Source organism: Tenrec ecaudatus, chromosome 4, assembly GCF_050624435.1.
Source record: "Tenrec ecaudatus isolate mTenEca1 chromosome 4, mTenEca1.hap1, whole genome shotgun sequence".
Taxonomy (NCBI): domain Eukaryota; kingdom Metazoa; phylum Chordata; class Mammalia; order Afrosoricida; family Tenrecidae; genus Tenrec; species Tenrec ecaudatus.
The window spans coordinates 202,323,289-202,342,842 of record NC_134533.1 but is presented as its reverse complement, the minus strand read 5'-3'; the positions used below and the strand labels follow the sequence as shown (position 1 = coordinate 202,342,842).

Below are 19,554 nucleotides of genomic sequence, written 5' to 3'. Positions count from 1 at the left end.
TATGAACACTTGTTGGACAAAATAGGTTTTCATCAGATTCTCCAAAGACCCAGACCCAGGTGATAATAAGAATTGTTGGACAGAAAGTAGGCTAGAGGAAGATTTTCTGAGTTCAGGGTGGGCCAGGGGGCAGGGGGCGTGGCACAATTTTATTGTTTTTGATCATTGATGAGGTCTCTTGATAAATGCCAACAGCGAAAATCTGGAAAAGACCTTTGGTGGCCTAAATTTTGAGTGAGAAACACCATTCTAGTGTCCAGGGCCCACTTCTTTCCGCATCAGCCTGACCAAGGAAGGAGAGAGGAGGGGGGTCTTGTCTTCAGATGGCTGCGTCTCCCCCTCCAGCAGGGGTCGCTGCTGTCTTTCCTGAGGATCTGTGGCTGAGATTCTTGGAATCTGGGCTGTGGACCTCAGTCAGCACCCAGGGAGTGGTGTAATGGGTGCAAAGCCACTCTATGCACGCTTTGCTCCAACAAACTTTATGTGGATCTGGCTGTGATCATGGCACCCAGAAATGATAGCTAGGAATTATCCAATTCTATTGGATTTTGAAGATTTTGTGGAAAAAGATGTAAAGCGCCTATTTTATGTTGGAAGGGTCCTGTATCTGCTGGGTCTCAAAGGCTAACATTGTTGTCAGGCGCTGCGGAGTTGGTTCACAGCGACCCCGCGGACCACAGAATGAACCGTTCTGTGAATGACCCTCCCTAGTTCTGTGCCAGCCTCAGCTTGTTGCTGTGTGTGTCCACTGGGACAGCCACCGTGTCCGTCTTCCTCTTTTTCAAATGTGAGCCAACAGGGGGCGCCCTTCTCCTGATAACATATCCAAAGTACTGGAAACAAAGTGTCCCCATCTTCACTTCTCCATTCCTGCCTGTGTCGGTGGCTTTTTAGGTCCTAGCTATCCCCGGTGGTGCCATGGTTGAAGGCAACCAGCAGCTCCATGGGGAGTGGATCGGATAGTCTGTCTCCACAAGATCACAGCCAAGAAAATCCCTTGGGGGCAGTTCTATTTGGTCACATCAACTCAAGGACACCGAAGAGAACCAGACATTTTAAAATGACATGTAAGGCTCAAAGTCACGACTGCACAATATTTCCATTGTACAGTGCTGGTCTCGAGGAAATGTCGGAATCAACATATAAACAAGCAGATGGGCAAAAGGGTGTCAGCTATGGAGACGTTTGGACTGAGAGGTGACAAAAGACAGGTGGCAAAGCAGGCCAATCAGCCTGTAGGAATCAGCTTGTGAGGGTGGGGACAGACTGTGGCCAGAGCAGGGGAGTGTGAGGGAGGAGTCAGCGGGAGTTAGCCCTGAGAGGAGGGCCAGAGGTGCAGTTTAAGGGACCATCCGGGCATGAACACTTCGAGAAATGAGTTGTCGGTTTTGGTTAAAGCCAAGGAAATTTATTCCCCCATAGCCATGACCCAGTAATTTCACTCTCAGAAATATATCCTAAAGCAGTGAATCTCTGAGTCTTAGCTCCAAACCCTGTTACACTGAGGATTCAGGAGGGATTTTTTTTTTATGTTGGTCACAACCATGGTTAGTTACCATATTAGGCAAGTCTGAGTATTGGGAAACTATCAAGCTCCAACAGACTAATTCTCACTTACAATGTCAAAAATTGACACTAGCCACCCCTCTCCCCCCAAGAAAACCCCAACAGAAAACCTGTCAGCTATTTTTCTTGAACAAGCTCACTTAGTTTGTTTTTGAGGAACTGTCTGCCAGATGCTAAAGTCCAACGAACCAGTCTGTCTGCCAGTTCTATCCAATGTGGGCGGCTGGGCAGCCACCCAATGTGGAAATCCCAAATTGGAATGCTTTATTATTTTTTCATGTTCATCTGTGCAACAGAGTATTCTAGGTGCTCATAGTAATGTTCATTCCGTCCATAGGTATAAAAATTAGACGGAACTATGGTTGTAATATTTATTTATTCATTTCATGAAACTCATTATTCTCCCCCCCAGTAGGTTTATTGGCATGTAGTTCACCTAGCAGATCGCCCAATAGTTCAGTCACATCAAGAAGAGCTGTACACTCATCACCACCATTAGGTTCAGAGCCTTCCTTCATTCTTATCCTCATTGCTTTAGCTCCCCATTTTCCCCTGACCTCCCCTGCCATGGCCCGAAGGGAACATGAATCCAGTTACTGTGTCTGTACATTTACCCAGCCTGGATTTCATACACAGAAAAACACTGAAGAAAAACAAACAAACAAAACCTAACAATAACAAAGTAAGAGATAAAAACCTGACAGCTGGGCACACTTTGCACAGCACGCATATCTTCAGTGATCTCTTGATTAGGGGAGCATCAAGCAGGGCCATGTCACAAGAACTAACTGTTCTTAGACTGGGGCTAGAATTAAGTGCATGGCAAAATCCACTCATGCATCTATGGTTTCGATAAGTTTCTCAGGCTCATATTGTCATGTTATGTTGGAAAACCTTTTCAGTCACTCCCCTGGGGCTTCGCTTCCACTGCCTTCAAGTCAATGCTACCTTAGAGCGACCCTATAGGACAGGGTAGAACTGCCCCTGTGGAAACTCATTCTATTTTGATGAAATACTGCATTTTAATTCCCTTCTATTTGTTACTTCTGTAAACAAACATGTAACATAAAGACAAAAAGTGTCAACAACAAGGGGGTGTTGTGTTGTCATTTATTTCAGCTTTGAGTTACTACTCAAATGCCCAAGAGATAGTATGAGGCAATTACGGAATTCTTGAAAGTGTTCAAAGAGCTGAAACATGGGCAGAACAATTGCTGTGAGGTCAGCAGAGTGGAAAGGGGTTTTTCAAAGAGGAACCGATTATGTTCAGAGAGGAAAAGTCGCCGGTTTCTAATACACCAAACACACCATTGTCTAATCGCCTGCCTCTAAAGAAGGGGTCCTACTCCCACAGTGAAAAGATGGTTCAGGATAAATCACCCAGCCCATGCTCAGACAAAAGTGGAGAATATTGCAAGTGAGGATGCCAATAAGAAGCAACATGGAAATATCTTAAATAACAGTTATATTGTTTATTGTCAGGCATTATTTAACATTAAAAAAATCTTTTTATTGGGGCTCATAAGGCTCTTATCACAGTCTGTACATACATCAATTGAGCAAAGCACCCTTATACATTCGTTGCACTCGTCATTCTCATAATTCACCTTCCACTTGGGTTCCTGGAATCAGCTCGGTTTCCCTTTTTCCCCCCACTCCCCTCCCTCCCCGATCCCACCCCTGGTCCCTTGATAGTTTATAAATAATTATTATATCTTATCTTACACTCCCCGGCGTCTCCCCTCACCCGGCTCCCCATTGCCCATCTCCCAGAGAGGAGGTTACACATAGATCTCCCAGATCGGTTCTCCCTTTCTACACCCCCTTCCCTCCTGGTGTCGCCACTCCCACCGTTGGTGTTGAGGGGTTCGTCTGTCCTAGATTCCCTGTGCCTCCAGATCCCCACTGCACCGCTGTACATCCTCTGGTATAACCAGGTCCGCAAGCCAAGGTAGAATTGGGGTCATGATGATTGGGAGGGGAGGAAGCGTTTAGGAACTAGAGGAAGGTTTTTAGTTTCATTGTTGCTACACTGAGCCCTGTTAACATTTTTAAAAACATTTTATTAGGGGCTCATACAACTCTTATCACAATCCATACATATACATACATCAATTGTATAAAGCACATCTGCACATTCCCTGCCCCAATCATTCTCAAAGCATTTGCTCTCCACTTAAGCCCTTTGCATCAGGTCCTCTTTTTTCCCCCTCCCTCCTATTTAACATTTAAAAAAATATTTAACATTTCTTAATGAATACTTCAAAACCCCAGTTTTTTGTGCCTCTTTTATTGTTTTTATTTAAGTATTAGCTGTGTGAAATAATAATCTACCTTTCAGCATATCAGTTTTTTCTATGTAAAATGGCCATTGGAGCAGCGAATTGGCTGTTAAATCATTTGAATCCACTGCTGGGATACTATATGCCTCCTTTCCACTCTTTAGTTCTTGACTTAAATGTCTATTTTGCAAGGAATCTTTTCTTGACACTCCCTACACTAAGATTACTGTAATCAATCAGGGTTCTCTCTGCATTTGTGATGAACATCACTAAAACCCGTTTCTCACACTTGTCTATGCAAAATACAATGGCAGAGATTGAGTCTTAACCGAGCATAATAGCTGAGCTTCTGGGGTCCCCCAACAAAAAGAAGGCTCAGCCCACAGGAAGCTGAACATGGCTTACAGAGTTCTGGCCTATGAGGGGAAGATTAAGAGAGGGTTTGCTTCTAACCCGTCCTGCTCTATGAGTTTATTGAAGAATCACCTAAGTACTTTTTGATTCATCTTCGTCTTCTGTAAAGTGGATTTAACTGACAATCTCCGAGGTGTTGTTTCCATAAATATCTCAAAGGATAAAAAAAATAAAAAAAAAATAAAAAAAAAAAAAAATATCTCAAAGGATAATGTTGCTAAATATGATTAATATTTGTTTTTATCTTTTGCTTTGTGTTCTTTTAAAGTCTACTGTGACATACTTTAGACACAATGAAAGGCATTCCTCTGGAGTTTTCAGTTCAATGAATTTGACCCTGGACAAGTGTAATCACTGCTGCAATCAATTTCTGACTGAAGACGTTGGTAAACTTTGTCAATTTCTTCATCACTAGCTTTAGAGGTTGGTGCATAAGTTTGACTAATAGTTGACTCTATTTCCTTGCATGTGGATAGATGTTATCCTATCACAGACAGCATTGTGCCTCAGGAGAGACCGTGAAATGCCTGTCCTTTTCGATGATGACTGAGACGCCATTTTTGTTCATTCTCTCTCATTCCCCGCAGAGTCAATCATGTGACTCTCTGATTCAAAAAGACTGATACCAGTCCATTTTAATTCACTAACACCTAAGATATCGATGCTTATTCAGTCAGTCCATTTCATTTTGACTCCCATTTTTCTGGATTCATACTTTACACATTCCAAGTCCCAATGACGAGATTTTTGCAACTGTTTCTTGTCATTTTGAGTCCTGCCCCTCAACAAGGAAGGTCCTGCTGGCTTTACTCCCAAAGGCTCGACTCCACCCATGTCGTTATGATCAACTAAGTTGTATTTTGAGTGGCTTCTGACTTGACTCATCTTATCGCCTATCTCTGGCAATATTCTGCTGCTATTCATAAGATTTCAGTGGCGAATTCCTCGGAAGTGGACAGCCTATTCCTCTTCACGAGGACTCCTGCTGATTCAGAGTGACCTCCGAGGATAGGGTAGAACTGCTCCTGTGAGTTTCCAAGGCTATTACTGTTTACTGAAGTAGACAACTCTGTATTTTTCCCTCTCAGTTCGTCCTTAATCTTAAAGCTCGGCAGAAACCTAGTTCCTTTTGGTGAACCTGCTGGAATTTGAAACACCAGTGACATAACTTCCAGCATCACCGTGGCACACAAGCCACTACAATGTGACAAACTGACAGATGACAACCAATGGCACTGCACTCAAGGCATTAGCTAAAAACAAGGCTTTAGGACTTGATGGGAAGGTTTCAACAGCTGATGAAGCACTCATTTGTCTATGCCAAAAATTTTGGAAGACGACTACCTGGCCAACTGGGAAAAATCCATAACTGTACCCAGTCCAAACAAGGCACAAAGTATAGAACAGCATCATTGACATCACAGCAAGTAAAATTTTGCTGAAGATCATTCAACAGTGGTTGCAGCAGGGAGCTGCTAGAAATTCAGGCCGGATTCAGGAGAGGATATAGAACAAGGCGTATCATTGCTGATGTCAGATGGATCTTGGCTCAAAGCAGAAAATACCAGAAAAATATTTACTTATGTGTTATTGACTATGAAGACCATACTAAACTATGGATAACCTTGAGAAGAATGAGGATTCCAGAATACTTCATTGTGCTCATGAGGAACTTGTACGTGGATCGAGAGGGGGTTGTGCAAACTGAACAAGGGACTACTGTATGGCTTAAAATCAGGAAAGGTGTGGAACAGGGTGTATCTCTCACCATAGTAGTTCTTTCTGTGTGCTGAGGAAATAATCAGAGAAGCTGGCTTATGCGAAGAATTGGAAGTCAAGGTTGGAGGAAGGCTTATCAAGAACCTGCGATATGCAGATGACACAACCTTGCTGGCTGAAAGTGCGGAAGACTTGAAGCACTTGCTGAGGAAGATCAAGGATTGCAGCCTTCAGCATGGATTACAACTCGATGTAAAAACAAAAATCCACACAAGATGACCAGTATGTAACATCATGATAAAAAGAGAAAAGATAGAAGCTGTAAGGGATTTTGCCTTGCTTGGAAACCTCCCTGCCCCTACCAAGTAAAATAAAACAAGCTTATGGAAGCACCAGACAAGAAATCAAAGGACACGCTGTATTGGGTAAATCTGCTGTGTAAGATCTCTAAAGTGTTGAAAAGCAAGGATGGGCTAAGGTGTGCCTGGACTAAGCCAAGGTATTTTCAATTGCATCCTATGCACAGAGTTGGACATTTGCAGAAGGAAGATCAAAGAAGAATCAGTGCCTTTGAATTTTGGTACCGATGAATAACACTGAAAGTACCATAAAATGCCAAAGGAATAAACACATCTGTCTCTGAAGAAGTACGACCAGAAAGCTCCTTAGAAGCCAGGATCTGGAGACTTCATCTCACATTCTTTAGACATGTGATCAGGAGAGACCAGTCCCTGGAAGAGGATGTGGTGCTTGGTTAGATAGAAGGGCAGCAGAAGCAAAGGGAGACTGGGCAGGGTGGAGGGACACCGCAGCGGCAACAATGGCCTCCAAGATACCAATTGTGAGGATGGTGCAAGTTTGGGCCGTGCTTCCCTGTGTTGGACCTAGGACATGGCCGCTGTGAATTGGAACAGACTCGACGGTGCCTGACAACCACCACCACAATCAAATTATAGAACGTTCCATCATCCGGGAAGATTCCATTCGATCTCCCCATCCAAGTCCACTGCTGACTCTGTCCTCAGGAGACATTTTCACCACTGTTGATTAGTTCTGCCTTTCCTGGAATTTCACAGAAATGGCCTCAGTGTCTTCACTCTTTTGGGTTTGACTTCTTTTGCTTAAAACAAAGCATTTTAAACGGGAGTCTGTTGTGTGTACCAATTGTTGGTTTGTTTTTATTGTGGACAAGTAGTCCATTATCTGGAGATACCAAATTAGTTTTGATTAATTTGGTTATCTGTTGCTGTTGTTGGACTTTTGAGCTGCTTCCAGTGTTTGGCCATTACAGAGGAAGCCTTTGGGTGAACTGATGCATGCATTTCTCTTCCGTAAATATGGAGGAGGGTAATGACTGGATCAGAAGTATACATTTAACTGTTTAAAAAGCTATTTAAAAAATAATGCCATCATAAAAGAAAAAAATAATAATGCCATCTAGCCAAGAAGCAACAGAGTCCACATGGAAGCACACCAGCCCATGTGATCATCCGGTGTCGATATGATCAGGTATCATGCATCAAAGACCCAGAACAAAAAATCATATCATTTTGAATGCGGGGGAATGTGGAGTGAAGACCCAAAGCTCATCTGTAGGTAATTGGACATCCCCTTTTTTTGGACATCCCCTTACAGAAGGGTCAAAAGAAAAAGAATCAGCCAGTCAGGGTGCAGTATAGCACCGATGAAACATACAACTTTCCTCTAGTTCTTTTAATGTTTCCCCCCACCCAACTATCATGACCCCAATTCTACCTTACAAATCCAGCTAGACCAGAGCATTTACACTGGTACAGATAAGAACTCACAACACACACAGAATCCAGGACAGATAAACTCCTCAGGACTAATATTGCGATTAGCCATATCAGGAGGGTAAGGGAAGGTGGGGGGAGAGAGGGGGAACAGATCACAATGATTTACCTATAACCTCCTCCCAGGTGGACAGACAACAAACAGAAATATGGGTGAAAGGAGACATCAGTCAGTGTAAGACATGAAAAAAAAATTATTAAGGGTTCATGAAGGAGGGTGGGGGAGGGGGAAATGAGCTGATACCAAGGGCTCAAGTAGTAAGAAAATGTTTTGAAAATGATGGCAACATATATACAAATGTGCTTGATGCAATGGATGGATGTATGGATTGTGATAAGAGCTATACAAGCCCCCAATAAAATGATTAAAAATAATAAAACTCTCCCCCAAACAGTCATGGAGTCTATTTTGACTCATAGTGACCCCATAGGTCAGAGTAGAACTGCCCCTTTGGATTTTCAAGGCTATAAATCTCTATGGGAGCAGAAAGCCTCATCTTCCTCCTGAGAAGCAGCTGGTGGTTTAGAATGGCTGATGTCCAACGTGGAATTTACCACCACCACAAGGTCTGCACTTAGCTTCCACCCCCCCCTTTTTCCTCTTCCTGGTGAAGATTTAGCTCTGAAAGAAAGGATGAAGTCTGTTTCCAAAGTGGTTGGAAATGAAATGACCAGTGAATGGCAGTTCCCGGAACTCAATTTCCGCACTGGCTGCTGTGCTGTCCCTCCCACGACTGCTGACCCCAAGCGATACGGAACGGAACTGCTGTGCGACCTTTTCTTCCGTTAGCTGCCGCTGGTCATCTCAGGCCTTTTCTTCCCCGGTACCATTGCGTGGATTCGAACCGCTACGCGCGGCTTACTATGAGCGCAAACTCGTTTCGTCACCTTTAGTGATGTGCAGCAGGGATTGATTAAATTATAGGTGCTCTAATTTCTATTTCCCCGATGCATAATAATGTTAAGCATTTTATATGCGCTTATTGGCTATTTATTTTGTGAAGGATCTATTTAAATCCTTTCCCCTTTTAAAAAATAGCAGCTAATGTTTAATTTTGTAATTACTGCCAGTCAGACACTGCTCAGCAAGTCTAGAGTGAGGACAATCGCTTCACCAACGGAAGGGCGCGGTTCCAAAGCTCGGCCGTTGCTAAGATGGGCCCGCCCACCTCCCTCGAAGACTCGGGCGGTGATTGGCTGAAGAACAATTTCCGCAGGCACTTCCGCGGTCCATCATGAGTATCGTTGATTGGCTGGCCGGGGCGCGATGCCTCCCGGGAGTTGTAGTTCTTGGGACTCAGTTGGGGGGCGTCGCTGGGGAAGGCCGGTGTTCAGAGGCTGCGAGTGGTAGCTGTGCTGGGTGGCCGCCGCTAGCGCCATGTCCCGCGTGGCAGTGCCCTGCCACATGAAAGGCACTGTGGCTTTGCAGGTTGGCGATGTGCGGAACGCCCAAGGGCGGCCTGGTGTGCAGGTCATCGATGTCACCTTCCCTAACACCGCGCCCTTCGAGGTGAGCAAATCCAGTGGGGGTGGGTGCAACCCGACCTGGGAGGCGGGGCAGACCTGGGAACTCAGGCCTGCCAGGCACCTTTCATTCTTTACTGGAAGCCTCTGTGGGGTCGCTTGCCTTGGTGAGTCAGTTAACCATTACTTAATGTATTCCTTCAGTTAACACATAACTTATTAGAATACAGCCCGTTGTCATGTACTCTTCAACGTTTTTCACCCGTGCCCAGGGCAGCGCTGGCACAGAAATGCCACATAGTAGTCTAGGTGCGGGGGTGGGGGGGGGATACAGGTGTGAACCAAATAGAGGTGAGGAATTATTTTGTCCATGGTCTTGGCTGAGGATTAGACAATGAATTACCTGCAAATCTACTTCTCCTTCCTCTGTGCTTGCAAGGGATCAGGTTCAATTCTTCCCTCCACCAAATCCTCCCAGTGATTCCAGTTTCCAGTGCATTATCACACCAACTGGCTGACTGACTGGGCCCTGTATGACCTCACCATGGAGGACAACATCCACCTTCTCATCACCCAGCATTCCAAGCCAGTCCAGTGCCTTTGCCCTACTGCCTCTCAGGCTTCGCGCCCCCCCCCTCCCCCCGCAGTTGGGCTAAATTTTGTGGTTCTCCCTGAGCTGTTTCTTGCAATTAGTTTTCAAGCTTCATGAAAGGACCCAACCCTAGAGATCCTGGTCCAGAAGGTCTGGGGTGGAGCCTTTTTTTCTCATGGGTGATAGGGGAGTATGCAGTGATGAGAACCACTGCCAGGTGGCCAGGCTGAATCCATCCTTATTCCTGTGTGTGGTGGAGCCTCTCACTCTGCCACTCTTTCGTATGTGCTATGTTGGTACTGTCAGGTAAGCCTTGAACTGCTAACCTCAAGGTGAGTTTTTATGGTTTGGGTTACCTCTCCTGGCTCTCCAGATGAAGTCTTCCTTCCTCAACTCTTATCTGTATTTTCTGCCTCCTTCCAAGGCAGAACTCTGAGGTCTGGTGGCATCTTGGTCACATGATGAAATCTGTAGTGGTGGTTGGTTTGGGTAGCCCGTGAGCTCTTCTAGAAAAGCAAACCAAATTTGGGCCTGTGTTAGTCTGGGTTGACTAGAGAAGCAAATCAAGAGATACTCATATGTGTTTAAGAAATAGCTTTAAATACAAGAGCAATTGAATATTGAGAAAACATCCCAGCCCAGTCCAGATCAAATTCATAAGCCCATTATTAGCCCATATATCCAATACCAATCTATAAATTCCTTTTCAGACTCACGCAACACATGCAATGATATTGAGTGCAGGAAGATCACAGCCTGGTAGGGGGAAGGTCTTGTGGAACCGGTGGCGGTGGAAGCATCTTAGTGCTGGCATGGGTCTTCATGTGGCTCTTCCAGCTCCAAAGCGCTGGCTGCCATCAGCATTGCTCCTTGTGGCTTTGTCAGCAGGAATGTCTTGCCAGGAGAGTGTCTGTCCTGCCTCCAGTGAACTATATCTCCTTAGTGCCTCCAAATGAGGTCATCAAGCAGCGACCTTTTTGACTGGCTGAACTCCACCCCTTCGTTCTTAATAGTCTCAAGTTGGCACCCGATTATGTAACTAGCACCGGGACCGAGCAGATGCTTATTGAAATTGTTAGTTTAATACAGTACATTCTTAAGGCTAGGGGAATATGTTGTTTTTGAACCTTTCAGGCCTGGGTCTGAGTCTGATTTGCCATGGTGGGTTATGTGTGCTTTAGTTGCAGGAGATCACATTTAAGAATTACTACACAGCTTTTCTGAGCATCCGTGTGCGCCAGCACACCTCGGTGCACACACCTGCCAAGTGGGTGACCTGCCTGAGGAACTACTGCCTTATGCCTGACCCACACAGCGAGGAGGGGGCCCAGGAGTATGTATCGCTGTTCCAGCACCAGGTCAGCTGGGCCTTCACATGGCCAGGGAAACTCAGTGGAGGGCTTACAGGGGGCCTGGGCTGTGGTTGTGTGAGTACCTTGGAGGGACTTCCTTTCCTTCCTTCTAAAAGGCCTCGGGGGTTGGGGTGGGAGGTAGCATCTGGATTCACTGCTGAGTGAGCTGGGTCCTCGCTGGGCCCTTGTGTGTGTGTATCAGATGCTGTGTGACATGGCCAGAGTGTTGGAGTTGCGTCTGATTTTGCGGCAGCCGTCACCGCTGTGGCTGTCTTTTGCAGTGGAGGAGCTGCAGATCTACCAGCAGGGACCAAAGGTAGGTGACTGGCTGGTCCTTTCCCCAAGAGACTCCCAGTTAAGGTCCGGAAAGGATGCTAGAGATCATGATGAGTTGGGAGGCCATTTCTCCATATCCCCTGACCTTTGACATGACCGCCATGCCCAGGCCAGGAGCCTGCAACTACTGGGGAGATATTTCTGCAGCCTTGAGTTTCTGTGGGCCCCTGAACAGAATCTTCCCAGTGTCTGAGGCTCCAGAGACCCAACTGTGCTCCCCTGAACTCTTGAAGTCTTGCCCCAGGACCATCCCTTAGTGCTTCTGCTTTTGCTTTCAGAGCCCCTCCATGGTCTTCCCCAAGTGGCTCTCCCACCCAGCGCCCTGTGAGCAACCCACCCCCCTCCTCGAGGTAAGCCTCCCCCTGGGTAGGAACCCTTTGTCCATGGCTCTAGTGCCCAGTACAGATCTAGGTGGGCCCCTTTAAGACCCTCAGCTTGGCTCTTATCCTCTTCCCATTGGGTACTTGTTCTCAATTTGTGGTTTGAGACCCTTTTGGGGGTCAAAAGACCCTTTCACAGGGGTTGCCCAAGACCATTGGAAAACACCTATTCCAGTGGCCTTAAGAACGGAGACACCATTCCTCTATCCATCTCCAGGCAGGTCCACCCACATGCCCACCTGTTTCAAGACAAAATTTCATTTATTTGTCATTAGAAATAAATATTTCACAATATATAATGACATTGTTTTTGTGATGAATCATGATGCTTTAATTATATTAAATGTATCACAATGAAAACACATCCTGCATATCAGATAGTTACATGATGATTCATAACAGTAGCAAAATGACAGTGACGAAGGAGAATGAAAATAATTTTATGTTGGGGTCACCATCACATGAGGAACTGTATGAAAGGGTTGCGGCCTGAGGAAGGTTGAGAACCACTGCTGTAGACCGTGGGATTGGAGATTTTGCTAGCTTTGGAGTTGGGCTGCCTACTACGTACCAGGCCTTAACTTCATGTCTTATTAAGTCGTCTGAGAATGCTGCTGGTCTCAGCTTGGGAACCCCAAAACGCAGCTCTGGGGTCCTGAGGGCACAAATGGGGAGAGATACATAGCCACTGATCCTTCCTTCTGGAATAGGGTCTCCCAGACCCCGGCAGGGTATCCTCTGAGGTGCAGCAGATGTGGGCGCTGACGGAGATGATCCGGGCCAGTCACACCTCCCCACGGATCGGCCGCTTTGACGTGAGTGATCACTTCCCTCTGCTTGGCTTGCCTTGTTGCCCTGAGTGGGTCAGACCTGATGGCTTTTTGTGTTGCAGGTGGATGGCTGTTATGACTTGAACTTGCTCTCCTACACCTGAGCCAGGGCTACCCAAGACTTGGCTCTTTCTGGGCTCACGCAGACCTGGTTTGAACCACCAGAGCCTGAAGTAAAGTCTCCATGCCTTCCAAGCACCACCTGAAACCCCATCTTGTCTGGGACACTTTCTCCATTCCAGATTCTCAGGGCTCACTGTGTTGCTTCAGCACGAACTCCACACAGGGCTGCGCTCTGTACTTGCCTGGATGTAGCCCAATCCTCCTCTTACCCTAAAAACATTTCAGTTCTGCCTAGTAAGAATCCCCTCCCGTGTGTCCTCCACCCTTCCCACCAACACGTACACCTGTCTTCTGCCTGCTCCCTCTTTTAGCCCAGGAAGGCTCTGCTGCTACATACTCTTGCTGACTGGAAGCTTGAGGGAGAGAAAAGAGCACCCAGTCTTTCTTCTGGCCCCCTACTGGCCTTCTTTCCTTTTATGTCACTCACTCACTCAGTCACTCAGTCACTCAGTCACTCACTCACTCACTCACTCACTCACTCTCTCTAGACATTTTTTGCTACTTGCCCAGGACACAGAAGTGGGGATTTGTGCAATCTGTGTCCTTCAGTTCCTGGGCTGGCCCCTGGATTTGTGCCCAAGTGGGTCTGACCATTGAAGTGGAGCAGGAGCTTCTAGCAAGGATGGGCCTGAACGCAAGACCTGGGACTTGCCAGCCAACTGACATTGCCTGAATCACACCCTCAGCTCTGCTTCTGAGGATGCGGTCTTCCAAGGTCCTGCTACACAGCAGGAGCAGCCGGCTGCTGCTTTCAGCTTGGCTTTCCCTGAAGAGGGGCTGCTCTGCAGCAGCACTGCTGGTGTGTGAGCCCCCAGACCCTCAACTGCATGGGAGGCTCACTGCCTTTCTGGGGGAAGTTTCTAGGCCCTTGTTTGGTGGCTGCCCTCTGCTCTTGTCCAGCAGGGTTCTTGGAGGCGGTGTCCTGGCCTGCACACTCCTGAGCAGCGCCACTGTGGTGTTACTGAGAAGGGGATGGCCCAAGTCCTGGGTGCAGGGAGCAGGGACCCTCCCACACCCACTGCACGTGTGTGAGCCAGCGGGGAGGACCCCTGGGTGCTTTATTCACCGCTGTGTCTCCAGCAATCAGTACAGGGCCTGATGTGCGGCCGGATCAATAAAGACGTGTGGTGTGTGTGACTGAGACATTGCCAGCTGCCTGCCATCTGCCCCTCAAGAGAATGGAGCCAGGTTACCATGGCGCTTGCCTGTCTGTCATTCTGCCCCCGCCCTTTGACCTTCCCCATCCTAGGGACTTCATTGTGATTCAGACCTTTCAGCCCCGGGCTCCACGAACTTTGTCCCCTGGGAGGCCGGACAATCTGCAGGGGGAGGTCTAGCCCCCAGCTGTGTCTGGGGAGGGGACCGCCCGGAACTGCCTGCTGGAAGAGCCTGGGGCTGTATCTTCCTGCAGTTTGGCGTCTCGGCATTCCGCTCTAAAGCCTGGGCTGCCCTGGGGGCTGCCTGCCCCTTCCTCTGAGTCCCGGGCTTGGTTGGGAAAAACCTGTCTAGGCAGGGGCCGGACTACATCTCCCAGCGTGCCCAGCAGAGTGGTGGCCTCTGGCCGCACTGGTTGTGGGCGACAATGTGGCGAGCAGGGAGCTTGATGGCCTGGCTAGGCTCCATCCTGCAGGCACCTCCCCGGACCCTGGGCCGGTCGTTCAGTTGCGCACAGGTGGGCCAGAGGGTGCTGGGGCCGGGTGCTGGCCTCCGGGGATGGGGTGGGATGGGGTGGAGGGAGGCGGCTGGGGCCTGGGGGTTCGGGCAGCACTGAGTCCGGCCGCCTGCAGGACGCGCACCGCAGGACTCCTCTCTACGACCTGCACCTGGCCCACGGCGGGAAGATGGTGGAGTTCGCCGGCTGGAACCTGCCTGTGCAGTACCGGGACAGCCACATTAACTCGCACCTGCACACGCGCCGGCACTGCTCGCTCTTTGACGTGTCTCACATGCTGCAGGTGGGAGCAGGGAGCGCACTGCCCCGCCGCTGGCCGGCCAGCCCGCCGCCCTCGGCTTTGCTTCCAGGGCGCTGGATCCGAAAGGCGGATCTCCCAGAGGAGTGGGTGTCTTCAATGCCCTGAAACTGACTGAGGCCCCCGTGGGGGGAGGGGGTTCGGATCAGCCCCTTGTTAGCTGTCCAGCCCACTTCTGTGGGGGGGATTCCAGGCTAGGTCCCTCACCCTCATCAGCTTGCTGGAGAAGGACTTCAGGAGAGCGCTCAGTTCCTTGTTAACTCCCGATCTCCTTCCCTTCTCCCCCTCACCCCCCTAGAGAGGGCTACCTTGTGCTAGAGGATGTAGGGAAATCGGGAGGGGAGGCCTCAGCCACCTGCAGAACCCAGTTGGGCTTTTCAGCTGGGCTGCACCATTGCCATTGACGTTTCTGGCTGGGGCTGGGGCTGGGGCTGGGGCTGGGGCTGGGGCTGGGGCTGGGGCTGGGGCTGGGGCTGGGGCTGGGGCTGGGGCTGGGGCTGGGGCTGGGGCTTGAGGCTTTTGATTTCTTCCTCAGACCAGGATACTTGGTTGTGACCGGGTGAAGCTGATGGAGAGTCTGGTGGTTGGAGACATTGCTGAGCTAAGGCCAAACCAGGTGGGCCCCTCGTCTCTTATTTCTGCACAGGTGTTCTCAGCCCTGGGCTGAGCTCCTGCTGTGGGCTTCGGCGCAGAGACAGATCCAACACAGCTATGAAGGCTCAGGGGCTTGGGGATGTGGAGTCATGTCCAGACACCCAGCAGGGAGGGACCTGCCCCAGCCTTGCTCCATCAGGCCACAGACCCAAGCCCCAAGTTTATGTCCGATGACTGTTCATGCCCTCTGACCCCTCCCTCCTCCTCAAAATGTGTCCCCTGAACCATCAGGGTCAGCATCACTTAAGAACTTGTTAAGATTATCAAGTCAGGCTCTGCCCTGGAACCTGCCTTTTAAAAGAGATTTGTGGGGGCCCTGAATTTCAGACTCTTCATGCGTTGGGAGGCTGAGGCCAGCCCTCTAAGTCCAGACACTGGTGTAGAGCACTCAGGGAGTGTGTGAGAATGTCAAGAATGACTTGGATGCATCTTTCCTGGAGGAGGGGCAGGGATCGAGCAGTCCCAAGTCTGAGCGGGGTATCTTCCAAGTGAGAGGGGCAAGTCCTCTCAGGGGAGGTTGGGGGTGAAAGCTTTAGTGCACGAGGTGAGGCTCAAGGACCCTGGGGCCCAATGTTGTACCTTGCAACACCTCAACCCCATGTGTGAGGGTGTGTGAATTTGTAGTGGCTCTTTGGATCCAGAGGTGTGTGCGTGGGGGCACACCTGTGGCCTTGGCCGCCTGGACCGGAAGGAAGGTAAAGATGCTCTCCTTTGGTGCAGGGGACACTGTCACTATTCACTAACGAGGCTGGAGGCATCGTGGATGACTTGATTGTGACCAACACCTCTGAGGGACACCTGTACGTAGTGTCCAATGCTGGCTGCCGGGACAAGGACTTGGCCCTCATGCAGGTATAGCCCTTCTGTGCCTTGGGCACTGTGTCTTCCTTGTTCAGAGTGGCAGCCTTGGTGTCCAGGACAAGCCTAGCATGGACAGAGGGCTCAGGAAATGGCCCTTTGAGTGGGAGACTCCAAGCAGGCCCTCCCTGTAATAGACCAGGGTTTGGTGGCTGCGAGGTGGCAGGTGAAATGGATTCTGGTGTGGATGGGAGTCTAGAACCTCATGGGAGAGCTGCCGGGCTTGGGCTGGAGTCAGCCCCACCACTTTGTGGCTATGTGACTTTGGGGAAATTACCCACGAGCTTTGAGGGTCAACGGCATCATCTATATATAAGGTAGGAATCAACTTAAGAGTCTTGTTGTCTAGCTCAGCAGGGCCTGCTTCATGGAAGGTGCACAGGAAGTTGTGTTTCTCTTCTTTCAGGCCAAGGTCAGGGAGCTTCAGAATATGGGCAATGATGTGGGTTTGGAAGTAGTGGATAATGCCCTGCTGGCCCTGCAAGGTGAGAGGGCTGGCCTGGGCTTGGAACTGACCTCCCATTATCTGCCTGCACCAACTGCTTGGGATAGGGGTGGGGTGTGGACTGGGCAATATTGTGAACCATAATTCTAAAACCACCAGGCTCTCAGGGTTGGGGGAGGGTGTCTTCTTCCACCTGCAGAAAAGGGTTGAGTACCTCAGGGCTTGTTCTGCTCCCTTAGTTACGGCCAGGCTTTGAGAGGCTCTGGGGCTTAGACCCATGGTTACCTGTTCCCTGGACCTAGGTCCCACTGCAGCCCAAGTGCTGCAGGCTGGCGTGTCAGAAGACCTGCGGAAGCTGCCCTTCATGAGCAGTGCTGTGATGGAGGTGTTTGGCGTGCCCGGTTGCCGCGTTACTCGCTGTGGCTACACAGGCGAAGACGGTGTGGAGGTTTGTCAAGCAGTGGGTATGAGCCTTTGCAGGCACAGGCCTTTGGGGCAGCTGCCCACCTCCTCTATGGTATCCTGTGCAGATCTCAGTACCAGCGGCGGAGGCAGTCCACCTGGCAAAGGCTCTTCTGGACAATCCGGAGGTGAAGCTGGCAGGGCTGGCAGCGAGGGACAGCCTGCGTCTGGAAGCAGGCCTCTGCCTGTATGGCAGTGACATCGATGAGCGTACCACCCCTGTGGAGGGCAGCCTCAGCTGGACATTGGGTGAGCAAGGGTGGCACTCAGGTTGGGGTCCTGATGGCTGGGATGGCCCTTCGTGGGGCCTGGTTGTGTAACTTGGAGCAAGTGACTTGGCCCCCCAACCCCCACACCACCACCACCCCCCAGCCTCCATTCCTTGAAGGACCTGTTGCCTGTTTGAAGCCGAGGACCCTTGGCAGGCCAAGGTAGCACTGGCTTCTGAGCCACGGTCAGGAGGTGGGTGGCTGACTGCACTGCAGGGGAAGGGTGGACTGGGTGAAGCGGCCATGATGCTGGATGACTGCCACTTGGGGTCCTTGTAGCTAGGACCTCCTGTGGCCAGGGATCTTGAGTGTAGTGTGACTTAGGCCTGTGGTATCATGTTACAGGGAAGCGTCGCAGAGCTGCCATGGACTTCCCTGGAGCCAAGGTTATTGTCCCCCAGCTGAAGGGCAAGGTGCAACGGAGGCGTGTGGGGTTGATGTGTGAGGGCCCCCCAATGCGGGCACACAGCCCCATTCTGAGCACGGAGGGGACTATAATCGGTAGGTAGGCCCCAGAACTTTGGCCTTGAAACTCCCCCCGAGGGGTTGGGGTGCTGGGGTGACATGTGGTCTCTGCCTGGACAGGTACTGTAACCAGTGGCTGTCCCTCGCCCAGCCTGAAGAAGAATGTGGCAATGGGTTACGTGTCCAGCCAGTATAGTCGCCCGGGGACCTCTGTGCTGGTGGAAGTGCGACGGAAGCAACAGATGGCTGTGATCAGCAAGATGCCCTTCCTTCCTACGAGCTACTATACCCTCAAGTGAGAGGCTCAGGACTGGGGGGGCCTCCCCTCCCACAGCTAGGCCCTAGAGGACAGTCTCCAAGTGGTGAGTTAGGAAGCTGAGGCGGCAGGATCTGGAGAGGCTGGCTCTGGTTATCTGGTTGAGGAAGGCCCTACCTTCTATGCCCCTCTGGCTCCCGGACCCCTTTTTTGAACCACACACTCGTTGGCTCAAGATTGTGTTTTAGCCCATGGTGCCTGATGGGAGGCTTTGAGAGGCACCAGCTCTCCCTCCCGCTCCGCCAGCCCCTGGCTGTGGAGGAGAAGCTTACCTGGCCAGCCTGTCAGTGTTTGTGGCTCACATTACCAAGGGCTAGTACACAGGAAGGCCACCCCTTCCTGTGGGATACAGGCAGATTATTCCCCAGGTTGTCTTCCCATATTATATGCCAAACATAAGATACTGCTTTGCTAACATATGGTCAGTGTCTTACACTTGGAGATCAGCTGCTTACAGGTTATCAGCCATCTAGAACATTGACCTTATAGTCTGCCCCACCCTAGGTGGGGCCCACTCCCTGCTGATAAGGATAGTGGATTGCTCTCCTGGAGAGCCAAAGACAAGGTCAAGCCAACTCAAGGAGGTCCAAGGTTAGGCTGCCATCTTGAATCTAGGTCTGCCCATCTTGTCACAGTGTACCCGTCTTGCCTATTCCTGTTACATATGTGGTTACCTGTAATTGGCTTGCATGCACCCTAAATGGTGACTGGAGATGGATTAGTGCAGACCTGGCTGCTGAGATCTTGGCTGTCCCGGAGATGAGCGCGTGCATGCTTGATCTAGTCTGTTGTCTCTTTAATTTTACCTCTCCATTACGCAATAGCCCACCCTTGGACCTGTTCGATTGTGGGGACTGGTACCTGACACCTTTCCATTTGCTTTTCTCTGTAAATGTACACTGTGGCCTCTCCCTGGGGAAGAATGCTTCCTGACTCACTGAGGGCTGACCCTGACCATGGACTCAAGTTTCTCACTCCCGATTTGCCTCAGCAGGCCACCCGGTTGCAGATGAATCATGGCGAGCTCACCAGCTGTCCTGAGCCCCAGGGCTGCTGTATGATGGGGCTGGGTTTCCTCTCAGACTTGCCTTCCCCCGGCTGACCTTTGCCCCTGAGGCCTACTATACCAACTCCTGGAAGAAATTAAATGAGCTTCCTTCCTGATTTGCCACACTTGTTGGTGTCATTGTGATTTGTCCACAGGGTCCTGGGGGTGCTTGGCCTCTGTGGCAGGTTGACAGGA

The 19,554-nt window shown here is 49.9% G+C and overlaps 2 protein-coding genes across 3 annotated transcripts; both read left to right on the top strand.

Annotated features, from left to right (window-relative positions):
* The first annotated feature begins 8,930 nt into the window (after nt 1-8,930).
* NICN1 (nicolin 1, tubulin polyglutamylase complex subunit) lies at nt 8,931-14,143 on the top strand. 2 transcript variants are annotated; one of them, XM_075547365.1, is made up of 6 exons: nt 8,951-9,305; nt 11,033-11,209; nt 11,406-11,519; nt 11,818-11,889; nt 12,630-12,734; nt 12,812-14,025. In XM_075547365.1, the coding sequence occupies exons 1-6, from the start codon at nt 9,174-9,176 to the stop codon at nt 12,851-12,853; spliced, it is 642 nt and encodes a 213-aa protein (XP_075403480.1). In that variant the 5' UTR covers nt 8,951-9,173; the 3' UTR covers nt 12,854-14,025. The 2 variants fall into 2 exon arrangements, with proteins under 2 accessions (XP_075403479.1, XP_075403480.1); XM_075547364.1 differs by having other exon boundaries at nt 8,931-9,305; nt 12,630-14,143.
* Nucleotides 14,144-14,328: 185 nt separating this feature from the next.
* On the top strand, nt 14,329-19,477 carry AMT (aminomethyltransferase). The gene is made up of 9 exons (XM_075547371.1): nt 14,329-14,544; nt 14,660-14,827; nt 15,378-15,458; nt 16,217-16,348; nt 16,761-16,839; nt 17,102-17,247; nt 17,330-17,510; nt 17,876-18,031; nt 18,116-19,477. The coding sequence occupies exons 1-9, from the start codon at nt 14,455-14,457 to the stop codon at nt 18,292-18,294; spliced, it is 1,212 nt and encodes a 403-aa protein (XP_075403486.1). The 5' UTR covers nt 14,329-14,454; the 3' UTR covers nt 18,295-19,477.
* Nucleotides 19,478-19,554: the final 77 nt, after the last annotated feature.